The 12,138-nt window shown below is 41.2% G+C and overlaps 1 protein-coding gene across 4 annotated transcripts in view; it reads right to left on the bottom strand.

The window, feature by feature from the left end:
* Positions 1-12,138, bottom strand: part of SLC38A1 (solute carrier family 38 member 1) — a 79,448-nt gene that overhangs the window by 41,542 nt on the left and 25,768 nt on the right. For all 4 annotated transcript variants that reach the window (XR_009736410.1, XM_061416371.1, XM_061416368.1 and 1 more), the window contains 2 exons: positions 7,075-7,150; positions 6,671-6,786 (listed from right to left, as the gene is read on the bottom strand). Coding sequence is in view for 3 of the 4 variants with exons in the window: in XM_061416371.1 (XP_061272355.1) it covers positions 6,671-6,786; positions 7,075-7,150 (192 nt within the window). In the remaining variant the exon portion in view is untranslated. The remainder of the gene's footprint in view (positions 1-6,670; positions 6,787-7,074; positions 7,151-12,138) is intronic.

Genomic DNA, 12,138 nt, shown 5'->3' with positions numbered 1-12,138 from the left:
TCTATAAAATGTAGGCCTTTAATAGAAATCTTCAGAAAATGCAACTTTCCTGTTTTGGGAAATGGTAATGAGAAACGCTGGGCTGGAAGAAGCACAAGCTGGAATCAAGATTGCTGGGAGAAATCTCAGTAACCTCAGATATGCAGATGACACCAGCCTTATGGCAGAAAGTGAAGAGGAACTAAAAAGCCTCTTGATGAAAGTGAAGGAGGAGAGTGAAAAAGTTGGCTTAAAGATCAACATTCAGAAACAAAGATCATGGCACCTGGTCCCATCATTTCATGGGAAATAGATGGGCAAACAGTGGAACAGTGTCAGACTTCATTTTTTGGGGCTCCAAAATCACTGCAGAGGGTGATTGCAGCCATGAAATTAAAAGGTGCTTACTCCTTGGAAGGAAAGTTATGACCAACCTAGATAGCACATTGAAAAGCAGAGACACTACTTTGCCAACAAAGATCCGTCTAGTCAAGGCTATGGTTTTTCCTGTGGTCATGTATGGATGTGAGAGTTGGACTGTGAAGAAAGCTGAGCACTGAAGAATTGATGCTTTTGAACTGTGGTGTTGGAGAAGACTCTTGAGAGTCCCTTGGACTGCAAGGAGATCCAACCAGTCCATTCTGAAGGAGATCAGCCCTTGGATTTCTTTGGAAGGAATGATGCTAAAGCTGAAACTCCAGTACTTTGGGCACCTCATTGGAAGAGTTGACTCATTGGAAAAGACTCTGATGGTGGGAGAGGTTGGGGGCAGGAGGAAATGACAGAGGATGAGATGGCTGGATGGCATCACCGACTAGATGGATGTGAGTTTGAGTAAACTCGAGGAGTTGGGGATGGGCAGGGAGGCCTGGTGTGTTGCAATTCATGGGGTCGCAAAGAGTTGGACACAACTGAGCGACTGAACTGAACTGAATGTGAAATAACAAACAAAACAAAAGCCATCATTCTTCCATGCTAATATTTACTTTTAATTCCTAGTTTTGCTATAATGAATTTATGGGGAAGCTGTGCAAAGAGATTAGCAAGAGAGGAGGAGGATACAGTGCAGAGAGATTTCTTCAGCATCCATTGCCTTTCCCTTGGACCCCACTCTTAGGAAAACTCGATTAGATGGGAGCATCTCACCCTTACTTTGATGGGCTTCCCTGGTGGCTCAGATGGTAAAGATTCTGCCTGCAATGTGGGAGTTCTGGGTTCAGTCCCTGAGTAGGGAAGATTCCCTGGAGAAGGGAATGGCCATGACTCCAGTATTCTTGCCAGGAGAATTCCACAGACAGAGGCTACAGTCCACGGAGTTGCAAAAAGTTGGATACGACTGAGCAACTAACACTTTGACGCTGTGCCTCAGCACATCCCCAAATTGCTGCTTCAAGGAACAGCCCCATTATTTATTTATTTTTTTTAACAAAGAACATATACATTCAAAACAACTGTAAGCTGAGAGTCCCCATGACCGTATTTCCTGTTTCTTAAGATGCCAATATAAGGCCTCAGAAAGGTTCCGGATAACACAAATCCTCACAGTATTCTTATAATAGGGCAGAATTCACTGAATCAGATGTGCTTTAAACATGAATGATAGCCATTATAGTCAGGTCCCCCAAATAAGCCCCAGTCTCATCCAAGAAAAAGCAATCACCCCAGCAAGTTTCCAGATGACCCCAGTGAAGAGTCCGGCACCCAGCCTCAGTGAGACACAGAGGAGCCTTCCCAGCTGCTTTTCTAAAGAAGCCTTGGCAGGCTTGGACTCCTTCTCGGTGTTGGCCAATAAGAGTCTGGAACAGGGCCCTGTACCACATGAATTATCTTCATCCTGCCAACTGCTTCTTGGCTTTGAGCAGCTGTGGGAGCAGCTGGTTTTACAACACAGAGTGAACCCTTGTTCTGAGGTAGGAGAGTTCTGCCTTCTGTGAAAAACTTGTAAGTTTGGGTCCCTATACAACTACCTTCAAGGGCTTTACCCTGAAGATTTGGTGTGTGGTGCTGGCTATTCATGGATCTTGCAAAGAACCAACCAACCTATGATGGTTTTATCCAGAGGAGATCTTCCTACAACTATAAAAGTCACCGTTATCTAAGTCTTCGCCTCAATAAGAAACTGAAGAGTCATAAGACAAGACTTCTCCCTGAACCAGTGTAACTAAAAATCAACCACGTTTCAGGAATGGTTGATGGAATGCTGGAATTTACTAAGGCTTCCCCTGCTTCAATAAACCTGTAAAGGGATTTTTTTTAAAGGCACAAAACTGCTAGGATAGTAAGAATAGGAGAGAAGAGACAATTACAAAGTTTCAGAAGCTGGAAAGCAGACAGATCTGAAAGTTAAATTTGCAGTGGAGAAAGCCAAGCCAGTTTACACCAGAGAATTCCCAAAAGGCCCTGGGGGCATTACTGGAAGTGGGCAACAATGAACACGATGAGCTTCAATAAAGAGGATCTGTCAAACTTCAAGAAATAGCCAAATTCCTCAGACCAGGTATCTACTCTGTAAATTGAGCTGACTGCTCCTCTCCCATATAGGCAAAAGATACATAAATATGTTCTCTGAAGAGTATAAACTGTAAGTCTCCAAGTGAGAGACCCAGCACAACTTGTGGGGGAGGGGTACTGCAATGAAAACTAGGATTGGGTGCACATGCACAGAGATATTCCCCCAAGCCATTTCCGTCTACTTGGTCCCAAGAAAGATGGCAGCAATGTCCAGGCCTTACAGGAAGATATCTGGGTGATGTGAACAGCCAAGGAGAAACTGACATGGCTGGTTCCCCAAGAAAAGGGCTACTGACAGCATCTTTAGTTAAGCTATTTCCAACAAGCCCCACTCATGTATACCAGATTTCAATTAGCCTCGTTCTCCCCCCACCCCCTGGCAATTCTTGAATACAGCAGACAGAGAGGGACAACCTGACATCTAAGGAAAGGTTCTAAAATGAAAGCGTCCAAAACAGAAAAGTCAACTTGCATCACAAGAGTACAATCACCAGCAGAACTCAGATTATAGAAACTCTATAGGACAAATGGCCTAGTTTCTTGAACAAATAAATTGCACAGAAGAGAACAGAAGAGAATAGGGGGCCTACAGACTCAGAGACTTAAACCACATACCAAACACTCATACTGTATGGACCTTATTTGAGTATTGATGTGAACAATCCAATTGTTTTTTTAAAATGAGATAATCAGAGCAATTTAAATATAGTTTCGATATTTGATGATATTAAGGAACTATGGTTAATTTTGGGGGTATGACATATTATGGTTATGTTTTACAGCCCTTATATATTAGTGAAATACACTGAAATATTTTTGAATGAAATGATGGCTTGGATTTGCTTCAAGACAACCTGGGAAAGGGGCTGACTAAACAAGCAAGGTCATGAGATAAAGGGAAGAAGGGAAGCTTTTAGATTCTCTAAACGAAGATCATGGCATCCGGTCCCATCACTTCATGGGAAATAGATGGGGAAACAGTGGAAACAGTGTCAGACTTTATTTTTTTGGGCTCCAAAATCACTGCTGATGGTGACTGCAGCCATGAAATTAAAAGACGCTTCCTCCTTGGAAGGAAAGTTATGACCAACCTAGATAGCATATTGAAAAGCAGAGACATTACTTTGCCAACAAAGATCCGTCTAGTCAAGGCTATGGTTTTTCCTATGGTCATGTATGGATGTGAGAGTTGGACTGTGAAGAAGGCTGAGTGCCGAAGAATTGATGCTTTTGAACTGTGGTGTTGGAGAAGACTCTTGAGAGTCCTTTGGACTGCAAGGAGATCCAACCAGTCCATTCTGAAGGAGATCAGCCCTGGGTGTTCTTTGGAAGGAATGATACTAAAGCTGAAACTCCACTACTTTGGCCACCTCATGCGAAGAGTTGACTCATTGGAAAAGTCTCTGATGCTGGGAGGGATTGGGGGCAGGAGGAGAAGGGGACAACAGAGGATGAGATGGCTGGATGGCATCACTGACTCGATGGACGTGAGTCTGAGTGTACTCCGGGAGTTGGTGATGGACAGGGAGGCCTGGTGTGCTGCAATTCATGGGGTCACAAAGAGTCGGACATGACTGAGCGACTGAACTGAACTGAACTTGGTGTTTGAAATTTTCCGTAACTGAGAAAAATGATCACTAGAATCCTCAGGGAAAACAATGAAATCATAAAACAGAAATAAAATAATATAAAAAAAGGAACATTCAAAGAATGTTTAAAACCTCCTGTAAATAAAAAATAAGAAAAAATAAAACATTCAGTAAAGAGTTGGAGAAAAACTTGATGGCATATCCCAGAAAGTACAGTGAAAAAGTATACAAATTAAATAAAGAAAAGAATAAAAAGTTAGAGGGCTAGTCCAGAAGGTCTAAAATCTTGGTAACAGTTTTAGAAAGAGAGAAAAAGAGAAAGAGCAGGAAGAAATTCATCAAGACAACAATGTAAGAAGATGTTCCAGAACTGAAGAGCATAAATTTCTAAAAGAAAAGCTGTACCAGTTGCCTGAGACAATGGATGAAAAGAGATACATAGCAAGATACATCATTGTGAAACTTCAGAACATTGGGAACAAAGAGATTTGGCAAGTTTCCAGGAAAGACAAAGTAAAAACAAAAACCCTGGCTATATATAAAAGATCCGGAATCAGAAGCATTTTGACTTCATAACAGAAAAAAAACTAGGAAGGAATGAAGCAATGCCTTCCAAGTTATGAAGGAAAATGACTGCCAATAGAGAGTTTATATCTAGCCAAACTACCAATCAACGATGAAGGCAGAATAAAAATATTTTTCAGATATGAAGGGCTCAGAAATTTTATTTTTATTTACCCTTTCTCAGCAGCAAAAAGGAAGTAAATCCAGAAACAGCAAGAAATGAAAATGCAGGGAACAAAGGATCTAGCAGAGAAGAAAGGAGGAGGGAATTACCAGGATGGTGGCAAAGAGAGATTCCAGAGTAAAGGTCTACTCTCCAAGCACCAGTTGCATTATCTCTGAAACTGGGAACGGACAGTAGTACCTGCCTCATAAACTCGTCAGGACTCAGCTTAAAACACTCTGAGTAGTTCCTGACATAGAGTATAAGCCACAAGAGTTTTCTCATTATCCTCCTTAAAGAATTGACACTTTGTATATTACAATAGCTAAAAAGAAAGAAATCAATGTGAAACACTTACATCTGAACCAAACTTACTTCCAGCTTTGGAATAACTGAAAATTGTCACAGAACTATAGGGTTCTGGAGGTAAATAGGGTTGTGAGATTTTTTTTCTAGTGCAATTTTCTTGCTTCAAAGCACAGGGAATTCCAGCTCACAGTAGCTAAGTTACTTGTTGGACTACATAACCATTTAGAAGGAGAGACTAGCAGTCAGGTGTTTCATGTCAACGCACTGAAAATCACAAGTAACAGCTACTCAAACTCCATCTATGGCATCCTCACAGGGTCAGAGTTTCACATATACAAAAAAAATATCACCATAGAAATATTTTGTTCAACTTCTGTCATTTTAAAACCTAGCACTTGGCTCAGGATATACATACACAGAAAGACCACCCAGAAAGATTCGATCTGGGCAATAAAGAGAAGAGGGTTTCCTGAATTAGGCTGACAAAAGGAAGGCAACATATTAGATTCACTGTCCTACACAGAGTTTCTCTGATTCTAGGAAGGACACCTCTAATGGGTTTACACACAAAAGTAAGAATATTAATCCCTACAGCACAGCCTGGATGGAAATTTCTGATGCCTGAGTAGTGTGGGATGGGTAGCAATGTACTTCTGTCAGTTTTCTAAGTCTTTCTAAAGAAATAAACACAATTTGCAGGGTTAGTAGTCTTTTCAGAACTGCTTCCAAAGAAATGATGGATACAACAATGAGGACTACTGGGCAAACCCAGTGAAGAGTGGGAGTGTCGTCAGGGGCAAAAAGGCAAGATCCCAGGAGAAGGGCATTTTGTACCAGCCTCATCAGGCAAAGCACCACTGATACTCCTTTGAGGTGTGAGAGGGGAATCAGACTGGGTAGGAATTTTCCTCGTATGAACGATGACTGCAATGATCTGCCATCTCATTCCAACTGAAATTAAGCCCTCTGTACATTTGCAGAAAGTCTTCTTCAACAGTTTGAGATGAACTTATTGTGAAAGAAAACTGCCCATTTTCTTTTCACTGAATCTCAGGGAGAAAGTACACCCTATTTTCTCATCTTTAAAACACTGAAAACTTCTTTGCTTCTTGAACGTTTCTTACAAACAAATTTGCAGTTACCTTTGGATATAGTTTATATCCCACAGCAATTCAAATACCAAAGTGGTGACTGGATGGATTAAACACCTCTTAATATTTTCACCATTTAGCTGAGATTTAAAGTGACAAGTCAAGAGTCCAAAAATACAAGTGCTATTTTCAAATCTTTTATCCTTTTCACAAGTACTTATTTTGGTATTTTTGATTAATAAAATGATTTTCTATTTTTTTAGCTGTACAAACATTAGGTGCTCCTTGGAAAAAAACCATTCAAACAAACAATACAAAAGTATGCACTTTAAAATAGTCACACTAGTAAAACATAAAAAGAAGTAAGAACCATTTAAAAGTATTTCCAGTGTCTTCTGGGTATGAACAGAAACATACAGAAAATACAGTTTTTAAATGGAAAGTATGGCTGTGTCAACACTCACAGAAAAAGTAGGATTCCAGTGTTTGCCAGGGCGAAGGCGAGTCCTAAAATCCCACTGCCCATAATGGCGTTGCTTAGGTTAAAAACAGACATCCCCAAGGAGGTTGTTCCTGGAATCTGAACAGAGACACAGTCACACTAAACAAAACAGTCCTCCATAAAGATCATCACTCCAAAGCCTTTAAAGCACTATCAGGAACCAACAGGGAAATGAAACTCAATGAATTCTTTCTTCGTGGTCTACTTATTTTTTCAAAGCGGTTTCAGGAGACAATACACAGGCTCCAAGGAAAGTCTTGGTGAGTAAACAGCTATGCTTTTGGTACCATGCTGGATGAATTAAAAACATCTGTTGCAATTATTGTAATTTAAAAAATAAGCAAACTTTATTAAAGTGACACTTACATAGTCATCACATTTCTTTTTTTCCAAGTGGCTGTTGGTGAGACTTCTTCTACTTTCACGATCAGAAATAAACTTGCTGTAAAGAGAGGCATAATGATTTAATCTCATTATAATGACTTGGAGCTTAACATCATGACTGAATGATTTATTATTTACCAAAACATCATGCATGAAAAGTTATCAATCAGTTATCTAAGAGTTTATAGTCCTATCCAGCTGCTCTCACTGACTTATTTTCATTTTTTTTCAGTCACGACTGTTCTTGTTGTTCAGTCACTAAGTTGTGTCCATTCTTTGTGACCCCATGGACTGCAGCACACTAGGCTTCCCTGTTCTTCACTATCTCCTGGAGTTTGCTCAAACTCATACCCATTGAGTTGTTGATGCCATCTAACCATTTCATCCTCTGTTGTTCCCTTCTCCTCCTGCCCTCAATCTTTCCCAGCATCAGAGTCTTTTCCAATAAGTCAGCTCTTCATATAAGGTGGCCAAAGTACTGGAGCTTCAGCTTCAGCATCAGTCCTTCCAATGAATATTCAGGCTTGATTTCCTTTAGGATTGACTGGCTTGATCTCTTTGCTGCCCGAGGGACACTCAAGAGTCTTTTCCAGCACCACAATTCAAAAGCATCAATTCTTCAGTGCTCAGCCTTCTTTATGGTCCAACTTTCACATCCGTATATGACTACTGGAAAAACCATAGCTTTGACATTATGGTCTTTGTCAGTAAAGTGATGTCTCTGCTTTTTAATACGCTGTCTAGATTTGTCATAGCTTTTCTTCCAAGGAGCAAGCATCTTTTAATTTCATGGCTGCTTTTAATTTTTGTCAGGATTAGTTGCTCATATTCTTGTTTTACCTAATAAACTAAAAGTGCTCCAAGGGCAGACACTTTGCCTCATTCCTTTTTACATCCCTCACTCTCAGTTCAGTTCAGTTGTTCAGTCATGTCCGACTCTTTGCGACCCCATGAACTGCAGCACACCAGGCCTCCTGTCCATCACCAACTCCCGGAGTTCACTCAAACGCATATCCATCAAGTTGGTGATGCCATCCAGCCATCTCATCCTCTGTCGTCCCCTTCTCCTCCTGTCCCCAATCCCTCCCAGCATCAGGGTCTTTTCCAATGAGTCAACTCTTCGCATGAGGTGGCCAAAGTACTGGAGTTTCAGCTTCAGCATCAGTCCTTCCAATGAACACCCAGGACTGATCTCCTTTAGGATGGACTGGTTGGATCTCCTTGCAGTCCAAGGAACTCTCAAGAGTCTTCTCCAACACCACAGTTTAAAAGCATCGATTCTTCGGCGCTCAGCCTTCTTCACAGTCCAACTCTCACATCCATACATGACAACTGGAAAAACCATAGCCTTGACTAGACGGACCTTTGTTGGCAAAGTAATAGCTCTGCTTTTGAATATGCTATCTAGGTTGGTCATAATTTTCCTTCCAAGGAGGAAGCGTCTTTTAATTTCATGGCTGCAGTCACCATCTGCAGTGATTTTGGAGCCCAAAAAAATAAAGTCTGACACTGTTTCCACTGTTTCCCCATCTACTTCCCATGAAGTGATGGGACCAGATGCCATGATCTTAGTTTTCTGAATGTTGAGCTTTAAGTCAACTTTTTCACTCTCCTCTTTCACTTTCATCAAGAGGCTCTTTTGTTCTTCTTCACTTTCTGCCATAAGGGTGGTGTCATTTGCATATCTGAGGTTATTGATATTTCTTCCAGCAATCTTGATTCCAGCTTGTGCTTCTTCCAGTCCAGCATTTCTCATGATGTACTCTGCATAGAAGTTAAATAAGCAAGGTGACAATATACAGCCTTGACGTACTCCTTTTCCTATTTGGAACCAGTCTGTTGTTCCATGTCCAGTTTTAACTGTTGCTGCCTGACCTGCATATAGGTTTCTCAAAAGGCAGGTCAGGTGGTCTGGTATTCCCATCTCTTTCAGAATTTTCCACAGTTTATTGTGATCCACACAGTCAAAGGCTTTGGCATAGTCAATAAAGCAGAAATAGATGTTTTTCTGGAACTCTCTTGCTTTTTCGATGACCCATTGGACGTTGGCATTTTGATCTCTGGTTCCTCTGCCTTTTCTAAAACCAGCTTGAACATCTGGAAGTTCAAGGGTCATGTATTGCTACTTAGTACCAAACAATGCTCATCTTGAGAGGAAACAAAAGACAACTCTATGTCAAAAAGAGCTATAGATTTCGAGTAATTTTAATACCAATGAATTAAAACACTATATGCAATGCAAGTTAACTTTTATATAGATTTTTCTCTAATGGAACATTAGATAAGGTCAAAAATACTATAAGGCTGGCATTTAAAAAGAATACTGGAGACAGGACTCTTTATAAGCTCACATTCTTGGAGTACAAAGTTATTACACAGGTTTACCCTCTTCTCACCCCTGCAAAAATGGAAAATAACTCTCTCCCCATGAAATATTACTTTAGCACCTGCTTATATATGGGCAACGTGGGAGGCATGGAAGTGTGTCATAAGTGATGTAGACACTAGCCCATAGGAGTTCAGATGAGGAAATTATGGTAGAGGAGGAGGGGCATATGGTCCATGGTCAGGGGCAGAGCTAGGGCTTAAAGGGATTCAGAACTTGGGCTCAATTCTTACTTATTCTGAGGGCATGAGTATGCGACCCCAGTTTCCTCATCTGTGAAATGGGAATGATGCTACTGCATTATCTCACAGTGTTACTGGGACAGTTAAATAAGAGCACATGTAAAATACCAATACAGCTCCAGGCACAAAATGAAAGGAACACTTTCTGAATCTGGGGAAGATTCAGACAGGCTGAGTAGAGTCAAGTATATACAAAACATACAGAAGGAGGCAATCAGAATGCTCTAAGAACCAGTAAATATATTATTGGGATTAACATTAGAACTTTATGGCCTAAATTTCTAATTTAAAAAATTTCCCATTAAAAAAAGAAGTTCTATTGACAAGGAAAAGTCCATCCATAAGTAAACTGCTATATGTAATAGTAAAATAGGAATTCTTTTTGGCTTTTCTGGAAATTTAATTATCTGGTTTTAGTAAGAACTAATTCATAAATTTTTCCCTAATAAATATAAAGACACTTGAACTAGACTATTTTAAAGAAGCACGTATTTTTGAACTATACATTTTCAGATGCTTTTCTGAACGAAGCTGTATTTCACAATAAACCATTTTTTAATGAAAGATACACATCATCAATGTTGGTTTTATTTATCTACCTCTTTCATCTTGAATCCATATTCTTCAGGTTTGCTTTTTTCACCTGGATAAACCAAAGGCAGGCAACATATGAACTACGAACCTCCCCTGAGGCCACCACCTGGTGTGAGCAACACAATCTGTGGTTTATTTCCTTCAGCATCTGCATTTGCCTAGAACCTTTCCAGTGACTGTCAGAAATGAAAAGGAAGTGAAGAAAACCTTGGTCTCCTGAAACACAGGAGGTGACTTTCCAGTTGAGGAGCATTTCTTGTAGTCCTGTATGGATGTGAGACCATAAAGAAGGCTGAGTGATGAAGAATTGATGATTTCAAGTTGCGGTGCTGCAGAAGACCCTTGAGAGTCCCTTGGACAGCAAGGAGATCAAACCAGTTCATTGGAGGGACTGATGCTGAAGCTGAAGCTCCAATACTTTGGTTACCTGATGCAAAGAGCCAACCCATTGGAAAAGACCCTGATACTGGGAAAGATTGAGGCAGGAGAAGGGAGAGGCAGAGGATGAGAATGCTGGATGGCATCACTGACTCAGTGGACGTGAGTTTGAGTCAACTCTGACAGTAAAGGACAGGGAAGCCTAGCGTGCTGCAGTCCATGGGTCACAAAGAGTTGGAAACAACTTAACGACAACATAGCGACTGAACGACAACAAACCAAAACACCAGAATAGGAACATCAGACCATGCAAAACGGAGATGAGATAAGGAAGCCAGAAAAGGAAAAACCATTACTGGGTGGGATTAGCCAGAGGAATCTTAAAGGCTGAGGTCTGGGAAATAGCATGGCAGGGTCTTAGCAAGAGAATGACATAATGAAAGCCACTTCTCTGGAGACCCATCTGACAGTACTCTAACCCTGGCCCTTCTTTTACCCTTAACATTTTAAATCTTTCCACAGAACTGAGGTTTACAGATCTGGCTGGAGAGGGACAAGAGAGCGCAACCTTCCTTTTCATCCTGGCAGCCCAAGGAAACGGGGGTGCTGCACTTGCCAAAATGAAATGGACTCATACTGAGTGCTGCTGTTAAATAAAAGACTGCATGGAATTAGATTAATTTTAACAACCAACTTAAGTGAGCCAAATCATTATCCAGAAAGTCCCATTTGCCTTTCTTGTGGAGGGACTTGCTTTCCAAAGAGAATTTTCATTATTTTTAAATAAAGGGGAAAATCCCCAACATTTTCAAATCAACTAAACCAAACACCATAAGCCTCCTGTTATGGCAGTTCTAAGCTCCTGGCCTGCCAGTGCACCCCAGACTTGGGGAAGAAAGCTGACAGAGAAAAATGGATCAAGGCACCAGGATGCAGGGGCATTTCGCAGGATCAGAGACTGCAATGGGAGGGGAGGAAGACGAGGCCCCTGCATGCCTGCTGGCTCCCTGCTGCAACGCTTCCACAGGAGGAAAATAATGCAAGGGACTTGCAGAGCTGCTGTGATGAGTAACCATAAAAAGCTTATTAAAACACATTGTGCCTCAAGTGCCTCCCGATTCTGCCTCTTTCCGTCTACTTTATGCAGCCAAGCTTAATAGGTTTTCCCAAAAATCTTTACTAGCGCTCCTAATGAAAAAGTTTTCAGTACAAATTGCTTGGCCTGCAAATTCCAGGTACCGCTGAATTTGATTTGGCCTCGTTCAACCTTAGCTCCCCCTGCTCTTCCGAATGGTCTTCCCAAGAGGCGGTGAGGACGGAGATAAGACCAGGGCATTCGGAGAACAGGGACTGAAAAATAGTGCTACTAGGAATGCACTCTCCCCTCAAGAGACCCTCCATCCTCCTCTAAGCCAGTGCTTTCCTGCCTGGTGCACGACCCTCATC

The sequence above is a fragment of the Bos javanicus genome, chromosome 5, assembly GCF_032452875.1.
Source record: "Bos javanicus breed banteng chromosome 5, ARS-OSU_banteng_1.0, whole genome shotgun sequence".
Classification (NCBI taxonomy): Eukaryota; Metazoa; Chordata; class Mammalia; order Artiodactyla; family Bovidae; genus Bos; species Bos javanicus.
This window is presented reverse-complemented; position numbering and strand designations above follow the sequence as displayed.